This window comes from Gallus gallus, chromosome 3, assembly GCF_016699485.2.
Source record: "Gallus gallus isolate bGalGal1 chromosome 3, bGalGal1.mat.broiler.GRCg7b, whole genome shotgun sequence".
Lineage (NCBI taxonomy): Eukaryota > Metazoa > Chordata > Aves > Galliformes > Phasianidae > Gallus > Gallus gallus.
In genome coordinates this window covers 29163574-29181057 of record NC_052534.1, presented here as the reverse complement: position 1 = coordinate 29181057, position 17484 = coordinate 29163574, and the positions used below count along the sequence as shown (strand labels likewise).

The following is a 17484-nucleotide window of genomic DNA, read 5'->3' as shown; positions in this document are numbered from 1 at the left end:
GAGTCTTATAGGACAGTTGCCTAGAAGACTCTATATATAACAAATTCCTGCAGATAAAAAGTTTATTTGTACCTCCCTTTGGTATCTTTGAATGTGTGAAATGCACATTTATCCTAAGTAAGTTATGTAGCATGAGTTTTTCTGCCATACAACTATTTAAGACAAATTATTACATATGTGTGGTGCTGATTCTCATCAATCAACAAGGCATTTCTGATGTTAAAATTTTCTTATGCAAAATCAGAGTGCTTTTATTAAAAAATGCTGACTTTGTAATACTGTTTCCATTCTAAGTTACTGCTTCACTAACAATTGTTCTGTTACAATGCAGGATATATTCTTTTGCGTTTTGGATGCCTCTGAAGGGCTCTTACGTGGTATTAAGAACATGTTAGAAAAGATTTTTATCCCAGCTATCCTTGCAACAAATAACTGGGGTGTTTTAAGTCAGAACAAGCAGGATACAAAAGACAAACAGAATTTTGTGGAAAGTATTAGGAGATACCTTTCATTTCTAGAAGGTAAGCTTTGCATTTAGAAAGCAATCAAATTAGAGGAATTCTATTTAAGAATTTTCTTTTAAGCACACTGGGACACAGGTAAGCAACGTACCTAAGTCTTCAAGGGAAAATAAAATTATCAAAAGCTTGCCTAATGAAAGTATGGAGAGATTATTCATTGAGAAAATTATCTAGTGATACATTACTTCTAAGGAGGAACACGTAGGATTTAATGGAAGAATTTTCTGTTTTATGCAACTTCAGTAAAATGCCAATTATATTGAAACAGTTTACGATTTACAGATATGTATTCCCAAATGTAAATTGCTTACACTGGTAGAAACAAATTTTCAAGTCTTAACTGGTTCTGTATTGTAATTGCTTTTTTTTTTTCTTTCTTAATTTGTTATTATTCAGTGGCTATAGTAAGTATTGAAGGAACTGTTAAGTTGAAAAAAATAGATCACATTAATTTTTCTAAACTCCAGTCCTTTGAGGAAGTAACAGCAGCAGCCGATAATCCTGATATGATTCACCACTTAGAAGAAGTACTTATGATCTGGCATAAACAAATTGAAAGAGTAAGTTGTTTTAATATATTGATCCAACGTGAATGTTGTCAGATACTTAATAAATGAGGTATGAGACTTGCCTGAAGTTATTTTAAGGTTACATCTAGATTTGTGCGTATGTATGCCTGCCAATTGCTTCTCTAGACAAGCGAAGTTAAGAAGGCACTCCATTGGTCAGATCTTGCAGTCTGGTAAGAATGCAAGTTTCTGAACTGTTAATATGCAAGTAGTAAAAAGGATGAAGGATGCAGGAGTAATAATGATGGTATATACACATATACTGCACACATTCATCGTGTATGAATTATTTACTAAGTTTCTGCTAGTTGTCAACTTATAAGTGAGGTATCGTTGTTAGAAAGATGTTTGACCTAGCCAAGAGTGGCATTTTTGATCTGGTGCTCCTGTGTAAACCTTACATGGTGACATCACTGTTATCCAAGAAATTGCTGTCTAAGGTTTACAAGATAAAGCACAGAACTCTTTGTTATAATATAGAATATAATAAAATATAATATAGAAGCGCATATTACATTTATTGTATGCAACTCACCAGAATAAAAATATCAATTAAATGTAAAAGTAACTGGCTATATGAGTATGTGCATGCAGGTGAGTACATTTATGCATTTACATTTGGTTTTTACTGCACTTATTAAATAGCTGTTCCATTTTTACCTTTTTTTTCCTCCAAAAGTGAGTGTATTTCAAATTCTGATCAAATAAAAAACATGCTGAAATCCACCCAGTTTTAACAATGGCTGAACATACACACTGTTTGCCTTGACTTTAGTATAAGGATACCATTAATTGCAATTCTGAATTAGGATGCTTTTCCAAATCAGAACCATTTTCAAAAGACAGCACAAACAAGCTTGTTCCTGTTAAATTAGTATCCTTGGAACACCTCTTCTTCTTTATAACAATTCATCTAAAAACAGTCTTTTTTTTTTTCCCAATTTGTTTGCAGGTTCTGATTGAGAGTCAGCAGATGAGGAAAGAAGCTGATAATTCAGGTCCACTGACTGAATTAGAGCACTGGAAATGTATGTCTGCTAAATTTAATTCCATTATTGAGCAGATCAAAGGATCAGACTGCAGAGCTGTCATTAATATTCTGAATGTTGGACACTCTAAACTACTAAAGGTAATTAATTGTTTTTTCCTTTTTAGTAGACAAAGCTTGCAATGTTTATTTATAAATAAATATATATTTATTTATTTGAGAGATTTTCTGAGGAGAATTAGGAGGGGAAAATTTAGATATATTGCTCGTGTGCTTGATGCAGTGAGAGAAGAAGATGTAGTAGATACTGGCAGAAAAAATAAATTCTAGTTGTAAGCAACTTACATTGCTTGTTTTGATGGTGCCTTTAAAAAATGATTTTCCAAGGTTTGCTTCGAAGCACGTCAGTGTGAGTTAAAAGAAACGGTTCATTATCTATGAAGTCATTTCACAGTAAAGTTTTTTGTCTAGATGTGGCAAGAGCTGGATGCCAGAATCACAGATGCTGCAAATGAATCAAAAGATAACGTGAAATATTTATGCACACTTGAAAAAGTTTGTCAGCCTCTTTATGACTATGAGCTTGTAAGTATACCTTTCGTAATTCACTAAGCAAAGTTCAGTTATTTATGTAAAGTGTCCATAAAAAAAATCAGGGTAAAAAGAATCTTCTTTGTATTTGTTTGTATGTATTGATTTTTTTTTTTTGAAACATCTGTCTAGCTAATCTTATAACTAACGTAAAACATTATTTTATTAGAAATATATTTATAAATAGTATTTTATCAATAAACAAATACACATGATTCCCTAGTTAGTCCTCCACCAATATTATTTTAAAATGAGCCAAAAATGCATATTTACAGCTCAAGAATCTCAAAATATGTATTTCATTGAAAATTCCACATGCCAATGAATATTACACAATTTGATCCGACATGATACTTGTCCTCCACCAGAAAGTGTTGCATATCTTGCTTAGGTTCTGGCAACTTAGGATCCTAATTCAAGTTTTAACTGAGGAGAAGCAAAGACAAACAGCAACCCCACCAAAGAAACACGAAAACAAAACTGGAACAACGAAAGTATAGAATGGCAGTAAAGAGGACTAAGCAGCTTATCTTCCTCAGTCCTTCAGTCTATCGCTAGAGGGTGCCAGGTACCAGGGAATAAAGGAGTCAAGCGTGCATCAGACTTAAACTGCTTCGTAGGAGTTCTTAAGATAATCTAACATAAATACATTTGTGGGAAGGGTCCATTAAATAATTTTAGTTTGCTAGCATGAAATAATTAGCTTCATTCTTTATTTAATCAAGAACACTTTGAGTAAATCTGAATTATTGTTTCATCTCTCCCTGCTGTGGGGAGGGCTGAGTAAACAGCTTAGTGCTGCTCAGCCAGTTGCTGGGTTAAACCAGTTAAACCAAACAACGTTTGGACATTCTTTTTAAACTGCTTTGTTGGGAAATTTTTTTCAATGTTGCTATTCTATTAAATGTCATATCTCCATGAAGGAAGTACAAGTAATTCGCTACTAGCTGTGACTCACGAGTAAAGAATGTTATAGACATCAAATAAATATTTTTCTCATTAAGCAGATAGTATTCCTCCAGTGGTCATATATGTTTTGCATGCTTCCCATGCTTATAGTTAAGTAACTTTTTTTCAAGCAGAACGCTTTTACTAGTGATTAGCTGACAAATAAGAAAGTCCTATCCTGTAACCTTCCCTAGAAGACAGCGTTACATGTGGTAACATTTGTAAGAACAGCCTGGGTCTATTTGATATTTGCTTAGTAATTACTACTTTTCTGCAGTGTCTGGATATTATTTATTATTAGTCTTCTCTTTTGCCTTTTTTTTTTTTTTTTCTTTGAACAAAGTATTTTGGAAGTGGTTCAATGACGGAACAGCAGTAATGTGGTCACTTAGGTTTAATGCTATGAACAGTGATTTTATGAAATGTGCATAGGGTTTTGATCTTTTATATGACTAACACTCGTTAGTAAAATTAATACTGTGACAATTATTTTATGACTTTTGTGGAATCTCTGAGTGAAACATTTTATGCAATGATTATTTTTACAATGCAAGTGCGTAGAATACATTCAACAGCTGTACTTGAAGGAAAACAGAAGCATTAATCATGAACAACCACATTCAGCTGCCAGAAGAATACTTTCTTTTGTGCCAAAAAATGCAACCTGTACTTTTGGATTCAGCGTTCAGTTATGGTCATCAATATAACATTAAAAATATTTGTATGAATATCTTTATCTGACCAAATAATCTGAGGGTTTTATTGTGTATTAGTTGAGATTCCTTTGAAAATGTGTTGAACATGATTAGATTTTTTTATGAGAAACTTTTTGGTAAGATGCTATGATGCAATTTTAAAGATTGCTTAATGTCATTTAGGAAAAAAACTAATTTAGATATTGTCAATATAATAAAAGTAGAGTTGCTAGCAATGAAAAATGAAGTTTTTCTCAACTCTGCCTTAAGGTGTCAATGAGAAATGGAATACCAAACCTGATAAATGCTATCCGAATGATTCACAGTGTTTCAAGATATTACAATACTTCTGAAAGAATGACATCGTTGTTTATAAAGGTAAATATATTGAGCTTAATAATGTTCATTGTTAAAAACCATGAGGGTTTTTTTTTTTCTGAAAAATATGAGACATCTAATTTTGTTTAAATCAGAAGGATAGTTGTTAAAAATTGCTGGCAAGTAGTGGGTGTATGTAAGGGAAAAGAAGAGATGTCTTTAGATCAAGAGTGGTTTGAATTCAGAGTAAAAACTTACCTTTTGGAATGAACTTTGTTATCCTTGGTTCATCAATATTCAATTTTTCTTCTTAATAATTGTCAGGATCTGAATTAATCTGCTCTGTTGCTTTCTAAATGAAAAAGAGAAGATAGTGCTTCATCTATGATGTTATATCACTGCTTAAAGTTCTTAGAGGGCTAAAGCTATAGATCTTACATTTTCACCTTGATATGACTGTTTAAACAACGTGAAACTGTTGCTGCACTTTTCCAATTCATTGTTAAATTGGATAGTACTGATAAAGATACGCAGATATTAGGGTTGTAAGGTACAAATTAAGTAGAAGACAAAAGTTAATTTATGTGGGAATGAACTGCAGCAGGATGGGAAGAAAAGATTTGCTTTTGCAGGGGGTAACTTCATTATCTCACTTGGGGAGACATGATTGTGTCTCTCAGCAAATCAGATGTCATCTAATTTCCCAGTTCACTGTGAATTTGCTGTCACTAAGAGCTTTGAAAACAGCTGAAAATGTCTGGGCAATTCTCATAACTCAGCTGAGCATTCATTTAGCTTTCTTGTTTGTTTACTTCTTCAAGAACTTGGAATGCTAGTTAGATTTGAACCCTCTCTTCATTTCTGTAATTGGTAAGCCCTTTGGCTCTCTGGCAGCCTATTTCTTTTGTTGCCAGCACGTGTGGTTTTTCTGTTAGCTATTGCCTCCAATAAGCATGTAGGAGACATTGACAGTGGACCTCAATACATAACTTTATTTAAAAAACAAAAAACACAAAAACACAAAAACAACCCAATATATAATATAGACTTTGCAATTTGATTTGAACTAGAAGATTAAGAAAGCCTTTTGTGAGGCTAGCTGTGCCTATGACTTGGGCTATTTTCTCCACTGTAGTTGTTAGGTATGGATTATGGAACAATATTTATATTTGCCTGGTCAATAATTGTTTTTTACATTTTTGTATACTGACACTTGTTAGAGTCTATTAATGATCTAAAGGATTGAGTGTTTCACTACAGAAACTAGTTTACAGCCAAACCGGTTACATGAAACTGTGCTATGAAACAACAAGGAGAAATTCTATTCCAATCTGAGCTTTTTAATCAAAGCTCAAGTGTTCGTCCCTTACTGAATGCTTCCATGTAAAGATCATCAAAGGGGACACTGGAGATCCTGACTATGGCCTTAGCTCTTATTGTGTGTTAGTGTAAGATGACAGTGTAAGTGAAGAGTATTTATGATGAAATTATTTTGTTATTGAATTGTCTTGTGTTTAGTGACATTCTGGTTTTATGCATGTATATTGCTGTTCTTATGAATTAAATGTACTCATAAATACCTCTTGGGACTTGAGTATGCTTCTGGGCACGTTTTAAGGCATCCTATAAGGTGTTTTTCTTTTATGTTGCATATATTATTTTGCCATTATTATTCCCACAAGTAAAATTCATTCAAACTCTGATAGTACTAATACATGTAAGTGGGAATTTTGACAGATTCTGTGAAAAAGGTAAGTTTCCTTCTGAGCTTGAAACCTAATTGTCTCATTTGTCTATACTAGGTTACAAATCAAATGGTTGCTGCATGCAGAGCATACATTACAGATGGTGGCTTGTCTCATGTATGGGACCAGGAGACACCAATAGTCATTGAAAAAATTAAGGTTTGTATTTTGGTATTTCTGTTATTTTGCTATTAAACCTATCGATTACCTATTGATGTGCATGAGGAAGTTCATATCAATATGTATCAAGTATTTTACCCCTCTGCTAATTTATTTCGTGCTGCTTTGAGTGTTTTCTCATTTCTTATTCCTCTAGCATTTGTTGAAATTAGAATGGCTTCATTTTCATCAGCTTTTTCCATCACTGACCTTAGAATTGGCATCTTCACCATATCTGTGAACAAGAAATCTTAGGCTCCTGCATAATCCATGTTCTGCTGACAATCTCTGATATGGTGCCATCTTTCTCTGACATAGGAACCTGTATTTGAATAGACTTCCCTTTGTTACAGTAACTCCTACCAATACCAGACTTCTGTGGCCTTGAAGGTTCAATGACAGTAGAGTTTTCATCTTCCTGAGGTGATGGTGGCATAGTAGGACCAAATTAAGCACATTCAGTGTACCATGACAAAATACCTTTAGCTGTGGGGCTACTGATTGCCATCATAGATTCTATTTCCACCTTCTCCTTTAACAGACCTCAGCTATTGACTTCCTACCTTACCCAGAAATTTATATGTATTGGCTTTATATGGCAGAGTTTTGGGTAGTTTTCAAGAGGAGTGTATATGTTAAGGAGTGGCTGCAGTGAGAAGAGACCAGGAGCCGCCCCATCCTGGATAGAGCCAATTTCAGCTGATGCAAAAAGTGACCTGCTAGCCAAACCTGAGCCAATGAGTGATTCTGGTTGTGCCTCTGTGATAAGATATTTAAGAAAAGATAACAAAAATGCTGTGCAACAGCTGTGAGAGTGAGGGGAGATAGCTCTGCAGGCACAAAAATTGGTGAAGAAGGAGAGAGGGGAGATGCTCCAGCTACCAGTATAGAGATTCCCCTGTAGTCAGTGGAAATTACTCCAGTGGCAGAGGTGGTCCCCCTACAGCCCATGGAGGACCATAGTGGAACTGGTGGTTATTACCCAAATAATGCTGCCACCCATGGAGATCCTACGTAGGTTTCCCTGAACCCTGTAGAAAGGTCCCATGCTGGAGCAGTTCATGACCTGCAGACAGTGAGAAGTTCACACTGGGTCAGTTTGTGAAGGACTGTGTCACATGGAAGGGCCCCCATGGTGGAGCAGAGGAAAGGCTTGAGGAGGAAGGAGCAGACAAGACAAATTATTATAAGCATACTGCTGCTGACCCATCTCCCTGTGCTGCATGATGGAGAGTGGGCAGAACAAGTGAAATTGAAATTGAGCCAGGAAAGAGGAGTAGGATAACTGTATTTTTTTGTTTGTTTGCTTGCTTTTAGTTCTAATCGCTATACTCCATTACTAATTGGCAATAAATTAATGTTACTGTCCTCTAAACTACTCTTTACTTTTCCCATCACCTAAAGCTTTCCTGTTGTGTTTTTGCTGTGTTTTTCCATTGTTGTGTCTTTCACTGGACTGTACAGTTTATGTTTATATACTGCAAATACTTGCTATGAATACTAAAACAAAACCATTGTACGTAAGCCATTACTGCCTGTTGACTGAAACTAGACTCAGTGATGATTAACCACTTTGGAATAACAGTGGATTTTGATTCTCTTATTTCCTACATATGAGTGAAGTTTAAAGAATATTATATTTATTTCTTCCCTTTTTAGGACTGCATTTTCCTATTGAAAGAGTATCAGAGATGCTTTCACGAAACAAAGCAAGAGATTTTGGAAAATCTGGGAGAAAAATCGTTTGAAGTATCTGAAATGTACATTTTTGGGAAATCTGAAGCTTTTTGTAGGAGACTAGAAAAAGTGAGTAAATTGTGTGTTTTTATTGTCAGTACAGAAGTACGACTCCTCCAGAGAACAGTTGACGAGGCAAACCTAACTTTACATGCTCTTAATAGAAGTGTGGAAGAGTTTTTTAACTTTTCTTTTGAGAGAAGTTTTGACACTTCGACAGAGTAAGCAAGCTAAATATTTTAGACAATTACCTTGCAATGTTCTACTGAATTTGTCAATTTTTCTGTGTTAACTAGGTGAATTATCTTCATTAATCTAGATGTACATTGCTGTTTTTGGAGGTTTAGAATCACGTGAAGAATACCACACTTTTATTATGTGAATGGTGACCTAAGTCATTAAAAACTCCTGTTAACACTGAGCACAGTTCTTCAGATGATTCTGCTGCTAGCTGTAATCTTAACATTTATCTTGCTAACCTAATGAAAGGATTTTAATCGATCATCCGCGGGGTTTGCGTGGAACAGATGATAGGTGTTTCTAGATGCAGAATAAAGTGATGCAAGTAAAAAGAGAGTAGTGAGGTAAGGAAGGCAGGAATTATGTGATTCATGGTTGTTTTTGCTTATCATGCAGTATGCATATTACAATCTATACAGTGTTTTTCTATACAGCGGAACATCTTCATATAATCACTTTGTATACATAGTGTTTGAACTCTTTTTCTGTATGACTCTACTTAACCTAACAGTCAAACATGGAAAAAAAAAAAAAAAACACCAAAAAACCTTTCCCAACAAGAAAAACAAATATAGATTTATGTTATTTTGAATTATGGTGGTAACTGATGTTGAAAATGGAGTTAACTCTGCTCTGTTGAAAATATTTTTCTTAGAAGCTCAGAAGCAAAGCATTTCTAAATGTACTAGTTAGTTTGAGAGGACTAGCTATTGTTTAGATCATTTCCCTCAGGTTTTAGTTAATAGAGGAAGTAAACAAAGTATTTATTTTGAGCATGTTTATAACCTTTATATTTCAGATTACAGAGATGATAAATGTAGTACAAACCTTTCGTGCACTGAGTATGTCTACCATTGAAGGTATAGATATTATGGCAATAAAGTTCAAAAATATCTATCAAAGTGTTCAAAAGAAACAATACGACATCCTTGATCCAAGAAAAACAGAATTTGATGTGGATTTTGTGGACTTCATGGCAAAAATTGAAGGTTTAGAGGTAAGCAGTATTGCAATTTATAACTTAATTGGTGGAGGATCTCATCACTACTGACTGAATAGTACTACATTAAGTAATTATCAGACATCAGAATATTACAGTATGACTGGAAAAACTCTATTAAATTATGTGTCTCTTAGGTACAGATACAAACATTTATGCGAACTTGTTTTGGAAGAATTTTGTCTTCACAACACGCACTCCAGTTACTGCAAAGGTATTGGCAACTATGTTTTAAAAGCAACGTGAAATTACTGATTAGCCCAAGTTAAATAGCATGGCTAATTTTGTAACAAAGGATCTAATAAAAATTTTTTCATTATTGTTGTTATAAGTCTTGCAGCCTTTAAGAGACAGTTGTATTTTAGCTTTCTTGTGCAAATCAATATATTCTTCTGTTTCTTCATTTCATTACAATATCTTTTGCATGTACAAGTTAATAAAACAAAGAAAAATGTACAAAGATAAGTAAAGCTAGAACAGAACTTTTCATGTTGCTCAAACTTTCTCAGGACAACAACCAAAAAATTACACAGGTTGAGAAACAATTGCTAGATCTGTGCTTCTTTCATTTTAATTAATATTTATGTATCTCAAAATGGGAACAAGAAGAAAAAAAGAAGAAAGTAGTGTTTTATAAATATAATTTTAGATACTTGTTTTTAATACAGATTTCAGAATCTGAGAATGCCATGCCTTCAAGAAGAAGTCAGATATACAGTTGCTTGTATTCTTCAACATTATGTAGCAGAACTTGAAGCTATTAAAAAGGTACTTTATTTCTTTGCAGTAACTTTCAAGTATTTTAAAATAAGAACAACTACTTTAATATGCATAATTTGTATTTATTCTTTCTATTTCAGTAACTGACTTTCAGTGCTTAACTAGGAAGACTTCTTTTTTTTCTATTACAGTAAAGAGGCCTGAGTACATAGGAAAACACATATACATTGATCTTGCAAGTAAATGTATCATAACACGAATTCAAATTTTGAAGCAAAATCTTTGCTTTTTTTACTTCAAGTAAATAAAAAATATATAGTATGTACTGAAAAGTATACATCTAAACATACCTTTTATTTTGTTATTTTATGAGGCCTCCTAAGAGAATTCGTGTTTACCTATGTGTATTATTTGATGCCACAATAGTATAACCAGTTACAAAATGTGGGGAAATCGTATTTTTGTAATTTTGCATTGTTTACATAGTATACAATTACTACTGAGTAAATATGAGTTCACTTCTGGAGATGGTTCGCATCATTTGATTTAAACATTTGAAGGAGAATTCCTTTATCATCATTTTATATGTCTGCAAAGGCAACACTTATATCTGAACTTGATGTCCTTATTCCCTTTCTATTCATGTATCGTACTGTAAACCAGTGAATTTTTCTCTGCGCACTATCATGTCACTTCATATGAATTTAATTTGCTTGAAAGGAGGTAAAAACTGCGGTAGTGTAGGAAAAACAGTTTAACATTTCAAAAGGGTTTTTTTTTTTCTTTCCAATTTATTCATCTAATGACATTGCAGATTTACCAAATTCATAAAGATGACCCCCCTCTTGCTCGAAACATGCCACCTGTTGCAGGAAAGATACTGTGGGTGAGACAGCTCTTCAGGAGGATAAATGAGCCAATCAACTATTTCCATGTAAGTTGATGTGAAGAAAAATCAAATGTTATTATTAGCAGTGACCTTACTTCAATAGAGGGACTATGCTGTTTCTGACTATGATGTAGAGATTTCTCATATGCTAAATAACCTGTTTATTTGTGTGTGAATTGCTATTAAAAATATATTCTCCACAGTAACTACTGTTGTGAATCCAAGCTGTAGCGTTTGTTTGACTTGCCTCTTGACTAGCACTCCAAGCTGGAAATATGCACTGATTTGTTGATATTTCTATGTTTACCCAAAGAAGTATTACACCATTCTAGACAGTGCTGTTTTTCTACTTGTGTTTATAATGGGGCAGTCTGAGGCTCATGATGTTGGCATACATCTTGTACTTTAACTGAATACTCACTTCTCCTGTTCTTCTAGTCATGAGTTTTTCTATGGAGAGTAATGTCTATTTACTAAGCATAACTAAGTAAGTAGGAGTAGCTTAAGGCATAAATGTGGACTGCCACACATCCACACATCTGACATCCTGGAATTGTCTGGTGCGTGTATTCTGGTACTACTCAAGGAATTTATTACGAGGATCCTCACAACAACTGCAGTATTGTAACTGATAATCTCATCACGAGTTCCACTGCAGATAGTCTCTGTTCTAGTCTGGGAACAGAGAATTCCAGTACTGAACTACTCAATTCTCCATTATCTGTACAACTTCACATACAATTGAAGGTTGGTACTAGCAAAGTAATCACAGTCTTATTTAATCCTAGAGGATTTTTTTGTGTCCTTTATTGGAATAGTCAGAATCTTGCTACATTAAGATCTTCTATATTTCACGAAAAATTTGAAAGATTCTCCTGCAAAGTTTCTAGGGTCTGCTGTTAAATTCTAAGTGAGGGTTCTAAGTGAGTTTTTTTTCTTTTTTCCTTTAAATAAGAATGATGATTGTCTAAATATATTCCAAAGAAAAGAAAAAAGCATCACATCAGATGTAAGACATTTTAATGAGTAAAAATAATTGATTAATAAAGACTTTTTTTTTAATGAATTTTTAGTTACCATTCAGTTTGAGTAGAACAGAGCATCTATTTCACTGGAAATTACAGATGTGTAACTCTTACATATATTATATATTTACTATTAATTACTCTACGGGTTCATATTGACTTCACTGTCCTGTAAGACTGAGTCATAAGTACAATTTTTAAGAACTCTGTAATTATAATTTCTAGTTATTTAAATGAGGCATAGTCAGTAGTTAAATTGAGAAAAAACTCGAATAGGATGAATTTCTTTTGATATGATTTTAATTTGAATGTTCCCTGTTCTAATAGAAAAATTCAAATATCTTGACAAGTCCAGAGGGTAAAGCAGTTGTTCAATTATACAACAGAGTTGCGTATGTCTTGGTGCAATTTGAGGTAGTCTATCATAACGCATGGATGAAGGAAATTTCAGAATTACAATATCGTAAGTAATTGAAATTGTAATTGGTTTCTTTCAATTGTTATTGAATGCTAGGTAATGCAAATCAAATTATTTTTAAGTCTCATTCACCCTTAAATATGCAAATTAACTATGATCCAATATGCTGGTCCAATAATGAAAATTAGTATTCCTGACTATTATTTTGATCCAGAGCATTGCAGATTTAGTACGCTTTTTGACAAATAATTGGAAGAAATGTACTGAAAAAAATTTAAGGTCCACAACACTTGATTTCTATATTCATCTTCTCTGTATATGCCATTTAAGAAATCTTCCTGTTTCATTTCCACTGAATTAACTTATATATTTGAGGTATCTCAGTCCTTCTTAGGACAAGTATAGCTTTATGGCTACAAAAAAGTACTTGAAGTACTCGAACAGAGTGTATAAACAGGAGGGGGAACAGTTGTTTATGAGGGTGGATAGTGATAGGACAAAGGGGAATGGTTTTAAACAGGGGAGGTTTAGATTGGATATTATGGAGAAGTTTTTCATACAGAGGGTGATGACACTGGAACAGGTTGCCCAAGGAGGTTGTGGATGCCCCATCCCTGGAGGCATTCAAGGCCAGGCTGGATGTGGCTCTGGGCAGCCTGGTCTAGTGGTTGGCAACCCTGCACACAGCAGGGGGGGATTGAAACTCGATGATCACTGTGGTTCTTTTCAACCCAGGCCATTCTATGATTCTATGAAAAAAATTGGTACCCAAGTTCAACTGTTTTAAGATGAAGTAAGAGTTGGCTTTTTGGATTACATTTTGCATGTAAATTGTATACACTTTGTGGCTTCAAATCTGCAAAAAGATCTATAGTAATAAAATCTTAATTTTGTGTAATCCCATACTTAGCAGATGCTTATACTTTTAATGTGAGATTTTTGAAATATTATTACCTAAGCATTCATCTTCTGAAGGAACAGATTCCTTTAAGATACTGAGCATCTCCTGAAACTTTTCCATTTCTTTAAAAAAATATGTTCATAATTTTATAGTTCAAACCAAGAAAAAATATACCACAAATAATACTATCTCTGATGCTTGCTTTGTTCATGATAGAGTTTATACAGCGAAAAGTGAATATGGTGAGTTGTTTGCATATTTTCTTTAGCTGAAAGTAGTATAAAGCTACTTCACAAATAACCACGTATAGTTATTCACTCTATAGCAATGTTAGAAATTTGTGTTTGATGGTAATTGAAACAATTTTTTTGCCTTAATAACTGATATAAAAATGTCTTCACAGCCTTACAAACCACAGTGCTTGTACGTCATCCTCAAACTGGAAAGTTCCTGGTTAATTTTGATCCCCAGATTCCAGAGATTGTTCGAGAGACCAAATGTATGATAAAGTTGGGTTTGGAAGTACCGGAGCAAGCCAAAAAGATAGCAAAAGTAGAAAATAAGCTGAAGTCAAACAAGTTGCGTTTAGAGGTAAATTTAGAAATTGTTATTTTTACTTTGGAGAAAACAAGTATCAGTTTTTCTAAGGTTAATCTTTTTGATCCTCATTATCCTTTGGCTAAAGTAAAATTTATTTATCAGGATAGATTAAAATGAATGAGATCAAGAGTTGTACTTTTTCCTTAGATCATCACTAGCGTTTAGAAAAATGCAGATTTAGACAAAAATTTAGCAGATAATGTATTCTCAAGTATTTGTAAAACAAACAAATGAAAAACCTCCAAAACCAAACAAGAACAAAGCAACAACAACAACAACAACAACAAAAACTTGTCTGCAAAGATGAATGTGAAAACTGGAAATGAGGTAAGTCGGTGGAATGTGCAGGTAGACATAGAGGATCTCTTTTTAAAAACCTGTACTAACTGCTGTGTGCTATTTGATATTTCTTGTACCCTGTGGTACATTAAATGTATTCTGGCAATGAAGTAATTAAACCTATCCAAAATGCATTCACTCTTTGAAAATCAGTAAAAAACAGTTCAACAGAATTGAAGATTGTAGTATTGTATTTGGAAGATAGGATGAGCCACAAAAACATGAAGAACTTTGTAGACTACCTGTGAGAGAAGTCAAGTGTCTGCTGTCTTTTTCAGTATTTGCCGTGAACTTTTCAATAAGTTTGGATCTTGGGGATTAGGGATACCATGTAAGATTTTGAGTGTGTTCTCTCTCTCTCTTTTTTTTTTTTAATTTCTGCATGAGTGTGGATGTATGACAAAAGGCAAAAGGATATTTTAAAAAAATGAGTTTATATGTGACTAATTACCTAAAGCATGTAATACTCAGTTCCAAGAGGGTACTGCAAGTTATGTTCACTGTAGTTCAAACTGTCTTTAGCTTTAGAGAAAGATCATACTTTGTGCATACAGTCAGTTTTATTACCTTGTTTTGTTTACTTTTTATTTGATTTTTTTCCTTGATGATTTGATTATATAACAAGTTGTATACAGCACTAAAGAAAGCACTTAAGATATTCGTTTTGATACTACCCTTTCCTAATAATTTACAGGGTCTTCTCCAATATTATGAAGATTTATGTCAAGACACACGAACTATTTTTCTTAATCTAATGGCACCAAAAATGCAAAAGGTTTGTACAACTAAATGCACTTCAGAACACATCAGAAGAATTTAGAGTAACATAATTACACTTTACAATTTAAAAATATTTAGATTGATCTGTAAGTCAAATACTTATGAATTTTGCTAAAACCTTCAAGACCAAAAATTTACTCTTTGTATACCTCAGACAGTAATGCTCAAATAATACGTATTACAGCAGAATAATCTCAATGTCTTTGAGATATAAACCCAATAGAACAAAGAATACAGACTTTGTGGGTGTATTTATCTGTGCAAGTCTCTGTCTTTGACATGGAGGTACATTATCACTTCTTTCAATTTATGGATTTTCATATATTTCATTTAGCTGAAATACTAAATGTTGTGGTGTTTGGAGATAATTATTAGCCTTGTGAATTGAGTTATTCAATTCACTGATGTAGAAAAATTGAGACCACGGTAAATATGATTATACTATGGAAGGAATCATATACCTATGTACGTATTTAAGGGAAAATTATTCACAAAAGAGAATGACCACTACTGTATGAACAGCAGAAGACAGAAATGTTTTATGGAGACAGAAGTCTTCATTGCTTACAAAGGAGGAAAGAAAGAACAAATCCAAAACTGTAATGAGCAAGTCTAAACTTTTGTAGATGGGCTAAGTTGTTATCAGTAATAGCAGCATCCCCCACATTGTGGAGTTAAATATTTTGCATAAAAGCACTAGAAGTGCTGGTATGTATTTGGGTGATAGGGTGATGACCCTCTCTCTCACGATGTTGCATAAACTTCTTTGATGTTTTCTTTGAAAATTTGCAAACTTCTCTACAAAACTTAGACAGCCCTTTATCTCATCAGTGACATTAGTGATAATAATACTATTTGTTTTATATTTCTCATTAAAAAAATCTATTAAATATGTTTTTTATGCTTAGATGGAAGCTGTGCTGAGGCAAGGACTTACTTTGTTGACTTGGTCATCAGTTACACTGGACAGTTTCTTTCAAGAAGCTGATGAGGTTCTGTGTATGTTTAAACAGTTTTTGAAAAAGGTACACTTTTGATCACTACTTGATTGAAATGCTGTTTTAGAGAAATTATTCCGAGTAGACTGCTCTTCATATTGCATATTAATGTAGGCTTACCACTTGAAACATGTAGTTTTGTTTGTTTTTAAAAGTATGTTTTGTATTTATTTTTTTTTTGCAAATGATGAACTCAGTGATTCTCTCCCACAATTACCCTCATACTCGTCATCTTTGCTTCTGTTCTTTCAGTGCAATTTTCACCCACTGTCTTCAAATTCTGTGACTGTTGCTCTGATTTTAAAAAACTACTTCTTTTCTGAGCACTTGTTCATGAGTGCAGTTGCAGAGAAGATACCTCTATGCAAAGGCTGACCAGTGAAGAAACTTTTAGTGTTAACAGTATTCACAGTAGGCACGCTGTGAAACTGTCTTGTGCAGTTCACAAGATAATGGGAGGAGACATACTTTCACCTTACATTTCTCTGTATGATGAATCTTTGTCTTTTTTCCTTAGTGACTGACAAATAGTTTCTGATTTTTTTCTAACATACTTGATGTATTAATGCTTCTTCTACTTGGTATTCGGATCGTATTTCCATTGAACTGCATGGCTGTGGAATTTATTAGTAGTACCATAAATTATATTTTCTGTTAAAGAAGATTGTTAGTTTGGGAATCTTGTGTTCCTCTGTAAGTCTAGTACAGGTAACATAGTGGAACAAGAGCTCTTTTTTATTCTAGCAAAATAAAACAAATGTAAAGAAGTTACTCTTAAGTACTGGGGCCATGTTCTGATAAGGTTCTCAAGACGTAGGATGTAGTTCTTTTCGGTATTGCTCATTCATCTGTTCTCCAAGACTGATCAGCTCAAAAATCTAGCAATAGAAACTCATTCAGAAATTAGATCATTGCTGTTGTGGTGCAGAAGTAATCTCAAGATGAATTTCAAATTATAATGCTGATGACCAGAAATCTGTAAAGAAACAGATGAGAGCACCGGATTACTCTAAAGATTTCACTTTCTCCAGCATTCATATGTCTCAGTTTGCCCACGTGGAACATTCCCGACATTCCTAGACATATGCTTATGAATTACAAGATGTTGTTTTTAACAAGCTGTCTAAAACGAAACTGTGCACAGTAATAATCTGTTTAAAGTTGTTTTATCATACTGTACAAGATGTAAATATATATGCTCTTACCAATCTAGTTATTATTTCCAGTATTATAACCATCCTTTCATTGATCATATTTCAGTTTGTCTGTAGTAGAATGTGTTAAGGCTGAATATTTTTGTTGC

The 17484-nt window shown here is 33.6% G+C and overlaps 1 protein-coding gene across 1 annotated transcript in view; it reads left to right on the top strand.

The window, feature by feature from the left end:
* The window catches only part of DNAH8 (dynein axonemal heavy chain 8), a 129477-nt gene that overhangs the window by 17629 nt on the left and 94364 nt on the right, over positions 1 to 17484 (top strand). Inside the window, exons 7-21 of the mRNA XM_040697634.2 lie at positions 332 to 521; positions 918 to 1081; positions 2043 to 2219; positions 2550 to 2663; positions 4583 to 4690; positions 6433 to 6534; positions 8194 to 8340; positions 9311 to 9508; positions 9649 to 9725; positions 10180 to 10279; positions 11046 to 11165; positions 12473 to 12608; positions 13868 to 14055; positions 15098 to 15178; positions 16092 to 16208. Of these exons, the coding sequence (XP_040553568.1) occupies positions 332 to 521; positions 918 to 1081; positions 2043 to 2219; positions 2550 to 2663; positions 4583 to 4690; positions 6433 to 6534; positions 8194 to 8340; positions 9311 to 9508; positions 9649 to 9725; positions 10180 to 10279; positions 11046 to 11165; positions 12473 to 12608; positions 13868 to 14055; positions 15098 to 15178; positions 16092 to 16208 (2019 nt within the window). The remainder of the gene's footprint in view (positions 1 to 331; positions 522 to 917; positions 1082 to 2042; positions 2220 to 2549; positions 2664 to 4582; positions 4691 to 6432; positions 6535 to 8193; positions 8341 to 9310; positions 9509 to 9648; positions 9726 to 10179; positions 10280 to 11045; positions 11166 to 12472; positions 12609 to 13867; positions 14056 to 15097; positions 15179 to 16091; positions 16209 to 17484) is intronic.